Source organism: Strongyloides ratti (assembly GCF_001040885.1).
Source record: "Strongyloides ratti genome assembly S_ratti_ED321, chromosome : 2".
Classification (NCBI taxonomy): Eukaryota; Metazoa; Nematoda; class Chromadorea; order Rhabditida; family Strongyloididae; genus Strongyloides; species Strongyloides ratti.
The window spans coordinates 14,281,650-14,298,499 of NC_037308.1; the positions used below are offsets into that span (position 1 = coordinate 14,281,650).

At 18.3% G+C, this 16,850-nt stretch overlaps 8 protein-coding genes across 8 annotated transcripts; 3 read left to right on the forward strand and 5 right to left on the reverse strand.

Moving 5' to 3' along the window:
• Window positions 1-434: 434 nt before the first annotated feature.
• On the forward strand, window positions 435-957 carry SRAE_2000453000 (Hypothetical protein; the record flags this gene model as incomplete). The annotated part of the gene is made up of 2 exons (XM_024643411.1): window positions 435-491; window positions 535-957. 2 exons carry the CDS (start codon window positions 435-437, stop codon window positions 955-957), a joined length of 480 nt encoding a protein of 159 aa, XP_024509083.1.
• Window positions 958-1,345: 388 nt separating this feature from the next.
• On the forward strand, window positions 1,346-2,200 carry SRAE_2000453100 (Hypothetical protein; the record flags this gene model as incomplete). Its single annotated transcript, XM_024643412.1, has 2 exons — window positions 1,346-1,402; window positions 1,445-2,200. The coding sequence occupies 2 exons, from the start codon at window positions 1,346-1,348 to the stop codon at window positions 2,198-2,200; spliced, it is 813 nt and encodes a 270-aa protein (XP_024509084.1).
• A 1,036-nt stretch (window positions 2,201-3,236) lies between these two features.
• On the reverse strand, window positions 3,237-4,414 carry SRAE_2000453200 (Astacin-like metalloendopeptidase; the record flags this gene model as incomplete). The annotated part of the gene is made up of 2 exons (XM_024643413.1): window positions 3,237-4,322; window positions 4,361-4,414. 2 exons carry the CDS (start codon window positions 4,412-4,414, stop codon window positions 3,237-3,239), a joined length of 1,140 nt encoding a protein of 379 aa, XP_024509085.1.
• A 978-nt stretch (window positions 4,415-5,392) lies between these two features.
• SRAE_2000453300 (Astacin-like metalloendopeptidase) lies at window positions 5,393-6,566 on the reverse strand (the record flags this gene model as incomplete). Its single annotated transcript, XM_024643414.1, has 2 exons — window positions 5,393-6,478; window positions 6,516-6,566. 2 exons carry the CDS (start codon window positions 6,564-6,566, stop codon window positions 5,393-5,395), a joined length of 1,137 nt encoding a protein of 378 aa, XP_024509086.1.
• A 1,471-nt stretch (window positions 6,567-8,037) lies between these two features.
• On the forward strand, window positions 8,038-8,619 carry SRAE_2000453400 (Sulfotransferase family-containing protein; the record flags this gene model as incomplete). Its single annotated transcript, XM_024643415.1, has 2 exons — window positions 8,038-8,252; window positions 8,298-8,619. 2 exons carry the CDS (start codon window positions 8,038-8,040, stop codon window positions 8,617-8,619), a joined length of 537 nt encoding a protein of 178 aa, XP_024509087.1.
• A 462-nt stretch (window positions 8,620-9,081) lies between these two features.
• On the reverse strand, window positions 9,082-10,318 carry SRAE_2000453500 (Astacin-like metalloendopeptidase; the record flags this gene model as incomplete). The annotated part of the gene is made up of 2 exons (XM_024643416.1): window positions 9,082-10,215; window positions 10,262-10,318. The coding sequence occupies 2 exons, from the start codon at window positions 10,316-10,318 to the stop codon at window positions 9,082-9,084; spliced, it is 1,191 nt and encodes a 396-aa protein (XP_024509088.1).
• A 925-nt stretch (window positions 10,319-11,243) lies between these two features.
• Window positions 11,244-12,502, reverse strand: SRAE_2000453600 (Astacin-like metalloendopeptidase; the record flags this gene model as incomplete). The annotated part of the gene is made up of 2 exons (XM_024643417.1): window positions 11,244-12,413; window positions 12,446-12,502. 2 exons carry the CDS (start codon window positions 12,500-12,502, stop codon window positions 11,244-11,246), a joined length of 1,227 nt encoding a protein of 408 aa, XP_024509089.1.
• A 1,345-nt stretch (window positions 12,503-13,847) lies between these two features.
• SRAE_2000453700 (Astacin-like metalloendopeptidase) lies at window positions 13,848-15,074 on the reverse strand (the record flags this gene model as incomplete). Its single annotated transcript, XM_024643419.1, has 2 exons — window positions 13,848-14,978; window positions 15,018-15,074. The coding sequence occupies 2 exons, from the start codon at window positions 15,072-15,074 to the stop codon at window positions 13,848-13,850; spliced, it is 1,188 nt and encodes a 395-aa protein (XP_024509090.1).
• Between the last annotated feature and the right edge of the window lie 1,776 nt (window positions 15,075-16,850).

Genomic DNA, 16,850 nt, shown 5'->3' on the forward strand with positions numbered 1-16,850 from the left:
ATTATGTCTAATAAAACATTAAATTAAATTTACTACAATTAATAAATTAGTTTGCCTATTAATATAAAATTCAGATACTTGAAATACAATTTCTTGATAAAACTTTTGAAGTTAAATGTATAAAATAGTTGTTTATTGTGATCATAATATACAGTTTGTATAATTAATTTCCAAATAAGTTAAGAGTTTTTTGATTAAATTGTTTATTTAATACTTTATACATTTTCATTAATTAATTGATCAATATAATAACAAGTGTCTTTAAATAATTGATTAATAAACTTTAGTAAATTTTAATATATGAGTAAAACATTATAATTTATATTTTTATAATTTTTTTGTATAAAAAAAACATTAAAAGTAACTTAAAATAATAGAAATTTTAGTGATATTATTAACCTTATTTGAGAAAAAAAAATTTTTTTTTTACTAAAATGAAAATTAATTCTATTTTTCTATCATTAACTGTCATCATTTTATTTATAAATTGTGTAAGTTTCTAAAAAACTTTTTTTTTTAAATTAAAAATTATAGGATTTTTATAAAATTTCTGACCAAAATATAAACAATTCTTCATCAATTAATAAAACTTCAAGTGGAATAAATGAAAATTCAACTTCAAGAGATAACTATTTAGTTCAAGATGAAAGAAAACAAAATGATATGATTGTTACTCAAAAAGTTAATTTAATATTAAATAAAATTGAAGCAGCAATTTTAGAAAAAGAAGGAAAAATAATTAAACCTATTATAAATAATAAACCTGAATTTGACAATCAATTTCCAGAAAGAAATGTATATTATCAAGGTGATATCATTCTTACAGAAGAACAGGCAAAAGAGTTAATTGATTGTGCCATAAAAGAAGCTGCAAGAAAAGGTGTTGATGTTTCAAAAATTGATATAAATATTGATGACAAAAAACCAGAAAAAAATTTGGATAAATTAAAAAATTGATAATTTATACTATACTTATAAAGCAGAATGATAATTTTTAGAACATAAAATGCTTTATAAAATTGTTAATTAATGATAAAAAAATCTAAATGAGTAAATGTTATCAATAAATATGGAAAAAAAATTTTTTTCTTATTAGTTAAAATATATTTAATAACATTTTGTTTATTATTATTTTTATTTCAGATATTTGAACAACAATAATACTATGATAAAGCTATTAAAATATTTGTTTGGTTTTTGAAAAAAAAATTTTACTTTATTAAAGTAAAGGAATAAAAATTTAAAATTAATATTTTTTTAAACTTTTAATATAATAAAAATGAATATATAAAATATGTAAAATAAAAATAAAATAATCATAAAATATATGATTTAACTTTTAGCCATGATAATTGCAAAGTATGCATTATTATTATTTTCTATTGTCATACTTACTAATTGTGTAAGTTTATTTTATCTTTTTAATAATTTACACTTTTTTTAGGAGCTTGAAAAAACTTTCTCTTATAATCAAACAAATGTGACAATACCATCTTCAAATGCATTTTCGTTAACTATGAAAAAAACTTCATCTGAAGTTCATTTAACATCTACATTTAATTACTTACCTGAATACATTATAAATTTATTACAAAAACTATTTTTTCCCAGAAATAATACTTCAAATGAAAATAACCATACATCAAAAGGCAATAACAATGAACTAATACCTGATTACGTATATGAAACTTTTCCTATTAGTATCATACAATCAAATACAATAAATACAACTACTACTAAAAAAGTTGATTCAACAACCACTGTTACTACTACCACTACTACTAAAAAAATTGATACAACAACCACTGTTACTACTACCACTACTACTAAAAAAGTTGTAAAAAAAACAAAGACACCTTTTATTGAAGATGATAGCTATGAAATAAAACTAACTAAAAATGCTACTAAAATACTTAATGAAATTGAAAAAAGAATTTTAATAAAAGAAGGAAAAATTAAAACTACAAAAAAGCCTAAAAAAAAAACTAGCAAAAAATCTAACAAAAAAAATAAAAAATCTAAAAATAAATCGACAACAGTAGTGCGTCCTTTGGAAGATCCAAATTTATTTCAAGGAGATATACTTCTTACAGAAGACCAAGCTAAAGATTTAATACAAAGTTCCTTAGAAGAAGCCAAAAAAAAGCATGTTAATGTGAGCGATATAAATCTTAAGTCATTTAAAAATAAATTAAAATAATTTTTGTTGCTTTTGTCAATTAACATGTTCTTTTTTTTATGACAATTTAACATTTATTGATACTTCATAAAGTAAAAACAATATCTAAATATATTTTTTTTAAATATTATTTAAAATTTTGTTAAAACTATTAAATTAGTTTTTTTTTTGTTATATAAAATTTACAATCAATTTGTAATCCATTTAATAATATTACTATTTTATTTTATAAAAATGTGATTGAAAAACATTTCCAAAGTAGAATGATAAATAAAAAGTACTGCATAATTAAATTTAGTAATATATTGAAAAAAATATCAATATGACAAATTAATAAAAGATAAATACAAAAATAATATAATATAAAGTACAGGAATATATATATATTTTAAAATAAAATTATAATACTATTTTAGTAATTTTGTTAATTATATTTTATATTTACTTTTTTTTATTTACTTTAAGCAATTGTTTTAGTATTATTAAAATTGCAACTTAATGTATAATTTATATAATTGATAAATTGTCAAATTTATATAAATAATTTTTAAATAATTTTAGATGTGATAGAAATAAATTAATAATTATTAATAAATATACTTTTTTTAAACAGTAATTACTAAAAAATATTTTTTAATGTGTTTTTTAATTTTCTATACATATAATTAATCTTAAAAAATTTGTAATTCAAACAATTATCAAGAAATAAATAATTTTAAAGCACATTGTACATTTATTTTAAAATTAATAAATTTCAATAAATTTAAGTATTTATACTTATTAAAAAAATTTAATTAAACTTATACAAAATATGAAGTATTAACAATATTTAAAATAATGAAATATTTATTTTTTATTTTTAAAGTAATTATAAAAATTTTGTTTTTTTTTTTGAATATTTAATATTTTATGTTTAATTAAAAATAATTAAATGTTATAACTTAGTAATTTTTTCTTTTTTTTTTTGAACTTTTATAAGTAAAAAGAAAAATAATACTTGATTTAACTTTTATCTTTTAAAAAATTAAAAGTAGATATAGATACAATCATAAATTCATTATTTATATTCGTGATATTCCAAATTAACATAATTATTGTCTCTATCACCATAGTAAATTAACAATGCTTGACTAAATGTTGGAATAATTGTTACATTTTTAAAACTACCACATAAACAAAGTCCAGTAGAACCTCTGTCATGACGATATTTAATTTCCAAACCAGTGTTGTCATTACATGGTTTTTTATCTAGTGTTAATCCATTAACAACATGTATAGCAACTTTTGTTCCTGGTTTTGAGGTAATTGAAATATAACACTTAGCAATTCCTTTTATAGACAATTTTTTAACTTTTTTTGTTGCTTTAAGCCATAAATTTGCACACTTTCCAAAACCTTTTTGTGTTTGTGTACAAAATTTTCCAGTATATCCATTAGGACATAAACATTTTCCACAATCAGGATTAGGATATCCACCATTTTTACATCCTTTCAATTTTTTGACACAACGATTACCACAATACATATCATTAAGTTTTTTAAGATCATTATGTGAAAATTCTCCTCTTTGACCAACCATATTTTCATATTCAGGTTCTGCTAAAATATTAAATGCTTTTTTGCCTTTTTTAGCTTTATAACTTTGTGATGGCATCATAATTGATCCAAAGTCAAAAGCAGTATTTAATATACGAGTTTTAGTACCATCTTCTCTTTTATAAAATGATTTACCATCATCTTCAAGATTATCCCAAAGCATTTCTACATATTTACCTCTATCATAACGATTTATTTCAGGTTGTAAACCAAATGCAAAAGCAATATAATGTTTTACACATCCTGTGTTTTTCAAACATTCGTCATTTAAATATACATATGCCAATCTTTTATTAAAAGCATAAGTAAAATAACTTTCATTTTTAGAATATCTAAAGACCATTCCATTTTTATCTGGATAATCTTCATGTTTTGTAAATTCAAAACAAGTATAATGCCATATGTGTTTAAAAGCTGTATCAATATCTTTTGTAAGTTTAATTGCTTTATCAATGTAATAATTAAAATTTGAAGTAAATTTTGGTATAGATTTTACATCAACTGATCTTTTTACTCTTTCTGCGTTGATATAGTTTCCATATAAACTCTAAAAATTTAAATAAAATATTCAAAATTTTGACTTACAATTATTCCAAATAAAAATAAAAATATAAAAACTAATGAAAACTTATTATTCATTTTATTTAATAAATTTTTGTGGATAATTTTACTTTAAATATGTCATTTTGTTGTGATAATTTTTTTATGTAAATAATTAATTTGATTTTTGTTAAATTTTTATCTGTCAATACAAAAAAAAAAGTTTTCGTGTAGTACTTTTAGGTTATGAAAGCACTTTTATCTCATTATAAAAAAATTTTACATAATTATTATAAAAATTTTTTATTCATTTGTATAAAATTTTTATTTATACCAAAAAATTATATCTATTTTTGTATATTTAAACTATTTAAATTGATAAAAATTTTTTTATATAATTTTTTTTTATTTGCTATATTAATAATATATTTAATAATTCAATTTACATAAAAATTTTTTTTAAATATATATAATATACAATATAAATTATTATCATATCAATTAATATACCCATAAAATATGATTAAATAAAAAACTGATACTTTTGAAATTTGAATTCAATGCAACTGAGTAGAATTAAAATTACTAATTTAAAAAAAAACGTTTTCTTTTTTTTTAAAGAAATTAATTTTTTTATATCATTATAATTATTAACTTTTTTTTTTAATATAGTTTTATAATAAATAAAAATATTTTATTTTCTTATATTTATGTTTTATACTGAATTAAATATTTTTTTTTAATATTTATTTTTTGATAACAAAAATATAACATGATTTTAAAAAGTATGTACTTTAAAATCATTTTTTACTTTTTTTTTGTGTTTTTAAATATTTATTTAAATGTTATTTTGATTTTAAAATTTGTATTAATCCGAAAACAATTTCTTCAATAAATTTTTGATATAGAAAAAATTTTAAAATTAATGGTTTTCTTATCATGTAAAGTAATAATATAATTGTTTGAGTAATCATTGGTTGTAATCTTTAATTTTACATAAATATATTATTTATTTTTTTTTGATTTTGCTATCATTAAATAATGATAATAATTTATAAAAATTTAATTTTTACTTTTCTATTTAATCATCTTATAAGAAATTTTAAATTCATGATCACTTTCCTTTCCATTATAAATAATCACAACATTTTGTTTTGTTTTAGGAATTGTTATATTTCTATACTCACCACAAAGACAAAGTCCCATTGCACCTTTATCATAACGATGTTTAATTTCAAGACCCATATATTGTGAGCATCGAATTTTATTATTTGTTTTTACATAATCTACTGTTATATCAATTGTAGTTCCTTTTTTAGAAGAAATTGAGAAGATACATTTACCTTGTCCTTTTATATTTAATATTTTTTTATCTTTTGATGCTTTTAAAGAAGTTTCACCACAGGGACCTTGAGAACGTGCAATAATATTACAATGTCTACCCTCAAAACCTTCAGGACATACACATGCTTGACAATAAGGATGTGGATAACCCCCATTAAAACATGGTTCAATTTTTGTAATACAAAAATTAGGACAATAAAAAGAATTAATTAATTTAAGATCATTATGACTATAATCATTTCTTTGACCAATCATGTAATCATAATATGGTGATAATTTAGAGTTAAATACTGGTTGACCATTTTTAGACCCATATGTAGTATTTTGAAGCATAATTGAACCATAATCAAAACCAGTATTAAAAATTTTTGTAGAATAACCATTTTCAGCATTATAATATTTAGTATATAAATTATCAAGATTTTCTTCCATTATTTTTATAAATTTATTTCTATCAGCACGAGAAGAATCTGGTTGTAATCCAAGTGCTCCAGCTAAAAAATGTTTTAAACAACCTAAATCTTCTATACATTGTATTGTCAAATTAACAAAAGAAATATTTTTATCATAATATGTAAAATCAATACTATTTTGATTTGATTGCATAAAATTTATCCCATTAATGTCAATCTTATTTTCTATTTCATTAAATTTTAAACATGTATAATGTTGAAGGTAAGTTAATGATTTTTTAATAATATCTTTATTTTTAATTTCATTTGATATATAATATCTAATAGGATTACTATATAAAGGATTTTTTTTAATTGCTATTGATCTTTTATTTCTTATTAAATATGAAATATTTTGACTATATATCTAAAGAAAAATGCTTTAAATTAATAATAAAACTTACAAATTGAATAAAGAAAAATAAAATAAAAATATTAATATAATTTTTATACATATTTTAAATATGTTAACTAAATAAAAAAGAAATCATTCATTCATTATATATTTATAATTAAAAGTATTGTTAAATAAATAAAAATTTTTATAATTCATTCTAAAAATATTTAATATAAATTGTTGTTCAAAATCAATTTTATATTATATGATAATTTTAATTAAATGAGGAATATATTAAATAAATATAATATTATCAGAATATTTTTCATTTTTGTTGGTGAATATTTTTTTATAATAAAAAATTTAATATATTTTTTATTATCAATTACTAAATATTACATAAAATTTTTTAATTCACCATATTATAATCTATTTTACTAATTTAAAATTTATAATTATAAATTTATTATATAAGTTAAAATTTCAAAAATCATATAGAAATAGACATATTTACAATATATATATTTAAAAAAAAAGCAAATTAATTCTTGTTTTTCAATATATAATAAATTTATTTAAAGTATTATAAATATTAATGTGTTGATAAAAAAATTATCACGCTTCTAAGTACTTTTTTATATAATTAACAAGAAAGATAATTTTAATTAAGAAATAAAAAATCAAATTAACTTGTTTCTAAATTTTTTTATTAATCAGTACAAATATTAAGTTTATTTTTTTAAATATATAATTTGATAATTATTTTTATATTTATAAAAAAAAACAATAAAGTTAGAAAAAGTTAAAATAAAAAATTTTCTTTTATAATTCAGGTTTAGAAAGTTTTTTTGTTAATTTTGTTATCTTTAAAAAGATAAGTTAACAACAATTATATTTGTTTTCTATTAATAAAAGTAGGAAGTAAAATATAATTTAAATAATATTTATAAGGCAATGTAGTGTATTATAATTATATAAAAAGTAATAATAGTTTTAAAAGTAATTTCTAAGATAAATATGTGCAATTAATTGTTTTATCTTGTTTAAATAATATAAAAGATTAGTAGTTAATGTAGTTATACTTAATAACATTATTATAGTTTTTAAGCATTTATTTAAAACAATTTTTTTTGATAAAATATTATTTTTTTATTTTCTATTATTTCAAAAGTTATTCTAAAAAAAATTTTTCAATATTACTATACAAGTATAAAGTTATGTTAAAAATATATAAATTTTTTTTTTCTATTATTATACTAAATATAATATTAACTAAAAAATGTATTCTAGAAAAAAATGAAATTAAACAAAATGCTCTAATACCAATTCCTATGATATATAAAAGTTTTCCAGAACAAAATAAATTTGAATATAAAATAGCTAATAAATACAAAATAGGAATATGTTTAATTGGGAAGAATTTTAGTTCAATAATGATAAGAATTTTTTGTAGTCTTAACAATAATACTAAAAGAAAATATGGAATTGAAGGATGTAAAAAAAATAACTATTTTAATAGTTTAAATGATTTAGAAAAATTTTATAAAATAGGAGGTATTAAAAAATTATTTAAAAAATATAAAATGTTAATGATTATTAGAAATCCCATAGATAGATTAATTAGTGGATTTATGCAATTATGTTATTTTAGAATCTATCTTAAAAAAGATCAAGATTATTGTTATGGATGTAGTAAAAATTTAACATGTTTTATTTATAGTCTTAAAAGTGATTTATTAAATGTTGTTGATAAAAAGATTATTCCACAAGGATTTTATAATTATCACTTTTACCCTCAAACATGGTATGTTTTTTTTTAAAACTTTGAAAATTAATTATATTTTTTTAGGCAATGTGATTATTATAAATATAAATATAATTACACATACATTAAATACTCAAAATCAAATAAAGAAATATTTTATAAAACATTAATTAATTATTTAACTATGGTACATGTTCCAACAAAACATATAAATTACTTAAAAAATATACTACACTCTATAGTGACACCACATACTACAATAACAAAAAATGAAACAACATTCAACAAAAATTATCTTTATAACAGTCAAGATTTACTTATAAAGTTATGTGAAATGTTTTACTATGATTTTATTGAATTTAAATTTGAAATGCCTGATTCATGTTTACAAAAAGAAAAAACTTAATAAATGTTTATAATTAAGATATTATAATAACTTTTTAATTATTTACAAAAAAATAATTTATCATATTTTATTTTTACAAATAAAAAAATATTTAATTATAACTTTTAAGAATAAAATAATTAAAACATAAGTAATTTTTTTAGTTAAAAAACATATTAAATATAAAATGATTTACAAAGTAAATACATGAAATATTTTAAAAGTAAATAAAGATAAATATAGCAATTATTAATACAAATTTATAATATTAACTACTATTAATTAATTTTATTTTAAAAATAAAACTTTTATAATTAATGTATTGCTTTTATCTTGATTTGTAATATAAAAAGTTACTAAATAATTGTACAATCTCATTGAAAAATTTAAAATTAGTAATATGTATAATTATATATTTTTATTAAAAATAATTATTAAAATATTATCTTATGTTTTGGTTTAATATTTTTTTTTAACTTAAACTTATTTTGGTTCTTTTGGTGGTCTTGCTAGAACTCTTCTATACATTGCTACTAATTTACTATTTTTTTTTAAACTATTATAAATAATTAACATTGAATCACGCTCTGATAAAAAAGTAATATTTTTGTGGTTACCACAAAGACATACACCTCCTGTACCTTTTTCAACTCTATATTTAACTTCAACTCTTTCATCTTCATAACAATTATCTAACTGTGGCATTCTTGATTCGATTATAGTAAGTTCAATTTTATATCTTCTAGTAGTTTTAATTGAATAACTACATAATACATCTCTTTCTGCTCTTAGTGATTGCCAATAATCTATAGGTATTAAATTTGTTTGACCACATTTTCTATAATTTTCTATATTATTTTCACACTTAACACCACTATATCCTGTTGGACAAATACATTGACCTTTTATATCTAAATCTTTATTACTTGGATTTTTATATCCAAAATTATTACAAAAATATCTAAGTTTTGAATCACAATAATGAAATGCTAAAACTTTATAATCATTAAAAGACAAACCTTTAGATTGTCCCATAGAATATTGATAATATTTATAGAAATCTTTTGGTATAAATACTGATCTATTATTTTTACTAAATGCTATAGAAGAAAAATGTAATCCAGACATAAAATCATATCCTGTGTAATATGTTTCATCATCACCTTTATCATATTTTACAACAAGTTTTTTACCTTCATCATTTATATTATCATAATTTATATCAATAAAAAAATCTCTATCATCACGATTTACTTCATATAAAAGACCAAGCATTCTACCAATAAGTATTTCAATTATTCCAACATTATTTTGACATTTTGGTGAAATATAAATTGTATTATTAAAAGGTAATCTATCATTAAATTTTGGTACACTTGGAGGAAAACAATAATCATTTGTAAATATAATGTTAAATCCTTCTGAACTACTTACTGATAAAAAACTACTTTCAAATGTTATACATGTTTTATTTTCAATTCGTTGTATTGCTTCAATAATTACTTCGAAATTTGTTATTAATCTATGAATATTATATTTTATAGGAAGATTCCATTTAAATCTTCTTTGAATAACAGCTTTTTTATTTCTTGTTAATTTATCTTCCTCATTTTTACTCTAATTAAAATATTCTTAAAAATTTATAAAAATTTATAATACATACATAATTTATATTATTTAATAATATTAAAAAAAGAATTATATTAAAAAAATGTTTCATTATAGCATAAAAAATAAATGTTGTCACTTTGAGTAACAGTAATTTTTGTTTATTATATATATTATTTTATAAATAGAATTACAAATATTAAATATTTGATTTATTATTAAATTGGATAATTATTTATTACTTATTAATATATTATAAAAAATTATTTTTTCAAAGCATATTGAACTTTTTATGAATCAAATATTGATAGTTAATAAATTTTTTAATCATGTTGCAAAATTTGTTTTCGAAATATGTGTATTTTAAGTTATATAAATATTATTTTTAAATGCCATTAATGTACTTTTATTCTATAAATAATTTTTCAAATTTAAAATGATATTATTTTAACTAAGTTAAAAAATTTATAAAAGCCTAACGTTCAAAAAAAAAAAAAAATGAATTTATATAATATTTAATTATTTTTGTCAACTTTTTCTTAATTAACTTATTGGTTGATAAAAAGAAATAAAAATATTAACAATAGTAAAAAATTAAAAAATTTATAACTTGAAACTTTTATTTGTAATTTTTGATACATAAAATTTTTAATAACATTTAAAATTATTTTTTTAATTGATAAATCACGGTAAATAAAATATCTTAGAAAAAAATAATAATAATGTGGTAATTTATTTTTTGGTAAATATTGACAAATGTTTAAAATTCGGTATTTTTAAAATTAATTTTTTAAAATCATTGTTCAAACTAAAAACTGGATATCTATTTTTAGGTTAAAAAAATAAAAAATTTTTTTTGTTATATCATTTATTAAAAATTAACCTCTAATATTATATAATATATAAGCAGAAAAATACTAAATAAAAAAATAAAATATTTTTATATGTAATAGAAAGTTTAATAAATAATTTAATTAAACAATAAAAATAAAAATATTTTTATTTAGTAATTATTTGTAATTAAACTTTTTTTTTCTTTAATTTTTTTTAAATTTATTTATTTTTTTTCCACTTGATTCTCTTAAAACTTTATCGAATGTTGCAGTAAATTTATCGTTGCTACTTAGACCATTGTAAATAATTACCATAAAATTATTTTCAGATGTAATAGTAATATTTTTGTATTTACCACATAAACAAGCTCCTCCTGCACCTTTATCTTTTCTAAATTTAATTTCAATTCCTATTCCTGGAGAACAATATTCATTTGTTTTTGTTGAAATTTCTATAATAGTTAGTTTAACTTTTAGTGGACGTTGAAATTTAATAAAATAACTACATTTACCAGTTCTACTAGCATAAATCATTTTACCTATAGAAGATTCATCTAAAACTGTTTCCCCACATGTTCTATCATTTCTAACGTTTTCTTCACATGTGCTTCCGCTAAATCCAGATGGACAAATGCAATCACCCCAATCATAAAAACCTTTATAGGCATAGTTTACATCTGTATATCCACCATTTTTGCAATTATAATGTATTTTTTCATGACAGTATTTTAATGTTAAAACTTTATAATCATTAAAAGACAACCCTTTTGTTTGTCCAATAGAATTTTGATAATATTTAAAAAAATCTTTTGGTTCAACTACTGGTTTTCCATTCTTACTAAAATTTTTAGGAAAATATTGTAATGCTGATAAAAAATCATATTCTGTACCATATGTTTCTGTTTCACTTAAATTATGTTTTTTAAAAAGATTATCTACTCTTGCAAGCATATTTTCATAATTTATATTAACATAACTATCTCTATCATAACGACCAACTTCATATATAAGACCAATCATTGTGCCAATAAGTCCCTCAACAAGTCCAACACTGTTTTGACATCTAGGTGCAACAAAAATATTATTTTCAAATGATTCATCATCTAATTTTGGTCCATATGGAGAAAAACATGCAGTGTATGTTGGTATAAAGTTAAAACCAGAGGTACCTTTTATATACCAATAATGTTCTTTAAATTTTATGCATGTCTTATTTTCAATGCGTTTTATAGCTTCATAAATAGCTTTTCTTTCATACAAAAAATAATGAATAAAATATTTAATTGGAAGTTTCCATTTAAATTTGGTTTGAACAACAGATTTTTTTTTTCTTGATAAATTATCAATTTCAATTTTACCCTGGTATAAAAATGTCTAAAAATAAGATTTTTTTTAAATAAACATACATTAACTGGAATACTTAGTATATTAAGATATAAAATTATATTATAATAATTTAACATTTTTGTTCATTAAAACTATTAAAAAGAAAGTTGCATGACATTTTTTTTTTATCTTTTGCATAATTTAGCTTATATAGATAAAAAATATACATAAATAATTACCTATTAATTTTAAATATTTATTAAACATCGAGAAAGTCTAATTAAATAATAAAAAAAAATCTACTTTTAAAAATCCTTTGTTAATAAAATTTTTTTTATAAATATTAGTTTTGCACTTTAATATTTTATCACATGATTTAACTTAACTAATTGTGGATAAAGTTATTCGAGTTTCTTTAATTGTTTGAAAATTTTGGTTTAATCATGCCAAAAAAAAAGTCTATGTCAAAAAAACTTGAAGAAAAAACACAAATAGAACAAATAAAAAACAAAAATAGAAATTTTAAACTCTTAATTTTACTACTACCATTAAAATCTCAACCTAGAATTCAAGGCAATGCTCGGGAATAAACTCAAAATCTATGCATTTTACCACTTAAGCTATCAGTGTTTAATTTTCTAAAAAAGTTAAATACTTTATAATATATAATATATATAAAAAAAAGAATCATTGAGTAACTAAAAATTAAAAATTGTTATTCATCAAAATTTTACAAAATTTAAAAAAAGCACATTTTTATTATTCAGGAAGGTGTAAGTATACTCATCCGAGTTATTTTCTACATCAGAAATATGGCGAATGAATCTATAAACGGTCTTTTTAAATTTTATAAAAAATATATATTAATTAGTATATTTTTCATAGTTTAATTAATATAATTTAATCTATTTTGGAAATTTTTTATATTTTTTTTCTTATATTTGAATTGAAGTATTTGATCAACTTTTTATTTTAATACAAAAATTTTTTGAATTATTATAAAGAATTAAAATTTTTTCATTTATATTATTTTTAAAAATATTAATTTAGAATTCATACAAATGATAATATTAATTTTATTTTTATTTAATAAAGATAAAGAAAAATATTATTTGAATATTTTATTCATAAGTTAACATTATACTTGATTTGTTGAATGATTGTATTAAATAATTAAATTAATTCTTTTATTTTATTAAATGTTTTGTTTTTTGAATCATCGATTACATATTACTTAAAAAATTTGGATAAATATTAAATTTTATTTAGTATAAATCATGGTACTGTTAATTTCTTTTTATTTGAATAATTTTCATTGTAGTGATAATAGATTTACCAACATTTATTTTTAATGTCTTTTTACTTAAGACATTGTAATTAAATTTATTTTAAAAAAGACAATTTATTTTATTTATAATACATAAATTGTAATTTTTATGTATTCAAAATTAATTACAAATCATACAAAAATGAAAAAAACATTTATTTAATTTTAGCTGCAGATTTTGTAACTGATTGGTATCTTATATTAATTCTGTTAGTTTCATTAAATCCATGATATACAACTACAGCAAAATTATTTTCTGATATAAAAGTAAGGTTTGAGTAACTACCACATAAGCATACACCTGATACACCTTTATTATCTCTATATTTAATTTCAACTCCCATATTTTTGTAACAATGTTCATTTGGCTCTGTTTCACTTTTATCAATTATGATTTTTACTCTTTTATTTTTTAAAGATTTAATAAAATAACTACATTTAGCAATTCCTTTTACATTAATTTGTTTAACACAACTCCATGCACGTCTAAATGTTGTTCCACAAGCACTGCTACTTTTTATTTGTTTTTCACATTTTGAACCAGCAAATCCTGATGGGCATAAACATTTTTTAGGATTATTTGGATTACGGTATCCATTGTTTTTACAGTGATTTTTTCTATATATATCAAAACAATATTTTTTATTCAAAAGTTTAATATCAGAAAAAGATAAACCATAAGGTTGACCCATAGAATATTTATAATATTCATAAGGTTTTTTTGGTTCAATAACTACTTTGCCATTTACACTGTAATTTTTTGCATAAAAATGTGTTCCAGATAGAAAATCATATCCAAAAGTCATAGTATCATTTTTTTTATATGAAGCTTTTTTGTAAAATAATCTTGTTCTTTTATCTAAATTACTATAGTTTATTTGAACATATTTATTTCTATCATCACGATAAATTTCAGGTACTAAACCAAGCATTTTACCAACTAATTGTTCAATTTTTCCAATACTATGTTCACAATTTTCTGATATATAAACGTAGTTAATATGTTTTTCATCACCAAGTTTTGGTCCAGAAGAAGATTCACATAATGTATGAGTTCTTAAGAAATTAAAACCACCTGTACCATATACATAAAAAATTGCTGGTTTGAATCTAATACATGTATTGTTTTGAATTCTATATAAAGCTTCATGTATACTTGTATAGTTTTTAGTAAAAGGCCCAATATAATATGGGATTGGAGATACAAATTTATGATTAATTAAAACAATAGATCTTTTATTTCTTTGATAAGAGTTGACATCAATAAGACAGTTACTTATTATTGCCTTAAAACAATAATTAATAAAACAATTTTATAAACTTACAAATATTATAATATTGAATAATATAAAGGAAAAAGATATTTTAGAAAAAATAACCATTTTTTAAATATAATTTTTTCCTGATTACAATTATATTTAAATAGTATAAATTTAAAATGAAATTATTATTAAAGTACAGCTATATATAGTTTTAAATGAGTATTTTATTTGTTAAATATTTCATAATTAATATGAACTTAAGTGCTGACATATATTTAAATTAAAATTAATGTAAATAAGTTTTTTGTAACACTTGATTTCTTGTAATCTTGTAAATTTATATAAACATTGTATTATCAGTAAAAAAATTTTATTCTACAAATTAATTATTTGAAAAATTAAAAACAGTATTAAAATATTTATAAAGAGTTAAATGATATGATATGAATTTAAAGAATGTTTGATTTTTATTTAATTGTGAAAGTTTTACTATTAATGATAGATAGAAAAGCATTACAGAATTGGAATATATAAAGAAAAAAATCTAACTGAATCTTCATTATTTATTTAGTTATAAAAAATGTGTTATTTTAAATGAATATTACTAAAATATATTTTCTTTTTGACATTTTCTGTATTACTAAATATTATCTATTGGTTTTAAAAGAAAAAACAAGGTTGAGATTTTTAAGATAACTAAATTATTATATTATAATTTTCTTATATAGGTAAAGTTAAATAAAAAAAAACTATTTCACTGAAGAAAAAATTATTAATCTATAAAATTAAAGTTTTTATTACAAAAGTATTCAAAACAGATTTTTCAAGATAATATTTTATGATGATAAAAAATATTGTAAATAATATTGTTAAATTTTTCTACTCACAAAGATATTTTATTAAATTAAAAGTTTGATTTAATATTTATTTTCTAAGATTTTACAACTATTTTGCAACAAAATTTTTAAAAAATATTTTTTCTATATTAAATTTATTTAAACTAAAAAAAATGTTTTATCATGTTCAAATAATCGATCATTTAAAAAGTAAATAAATAAAAAAAATATTCTCATTTTTAAAATTACAATAATTTATTTTATAATGAAAAAAATTATTCAACAAGAGAAAATTAGACATTTAAGTTTTAATGATGTTAACAATTGTTCTGATAGATATAGTTATATTGATAAAATATATTCAAATATTGGATTAAAATATAAAAAATATTTTAAAAATTTATTATTTCAATATCCTTATTTATAATAACAATTGATTTATGATTATTATAACATTATGATGTTAATATATAAAGTAATTCACACGTTTCAATAATTGTATCAAAAAAAAATATTCTTTTAATTGTTAAAGCAGTAAAAAAAAAGTTGAATTTTAGTGATTATAAACCAATTTCTAAAAATAGTAGTTTTATAACTGTTAAAAATGTATTTGTCGACAAACTTTTTATTGAAAGAAAATTGGGAAAGTAAAAAAAAAATGGTGAAGATAAAGAATATGGTAACATATATTCAAAAATGGATAAAGTAAAAAGTTATAAAAAATTTTAAAATTTTATTTTACAACTTATCTTAAAAAATTAAAACAAAATACAAAAATAAAAAAATTTACCAAAAAAAGTTAAATGAAATATAAATCACATTAAAATGATACAGGGTTAAAAATTAAATTTACACGAAATAAAGATTTAACAGGATTATGTTTGTATGGCATACATAATAATATAACACTAATACTTTAAAATAATGCAGTTTTCAAGTATTATACTAAATAGACGTTTTTAAAAAAGTTAATTTTGAAATATCAGTAAATTTTATAGAAATAATTACAAATGATTTTTTTTTATTTCTTAAAACATTTTAATTTTGTAGTTAACGTTTA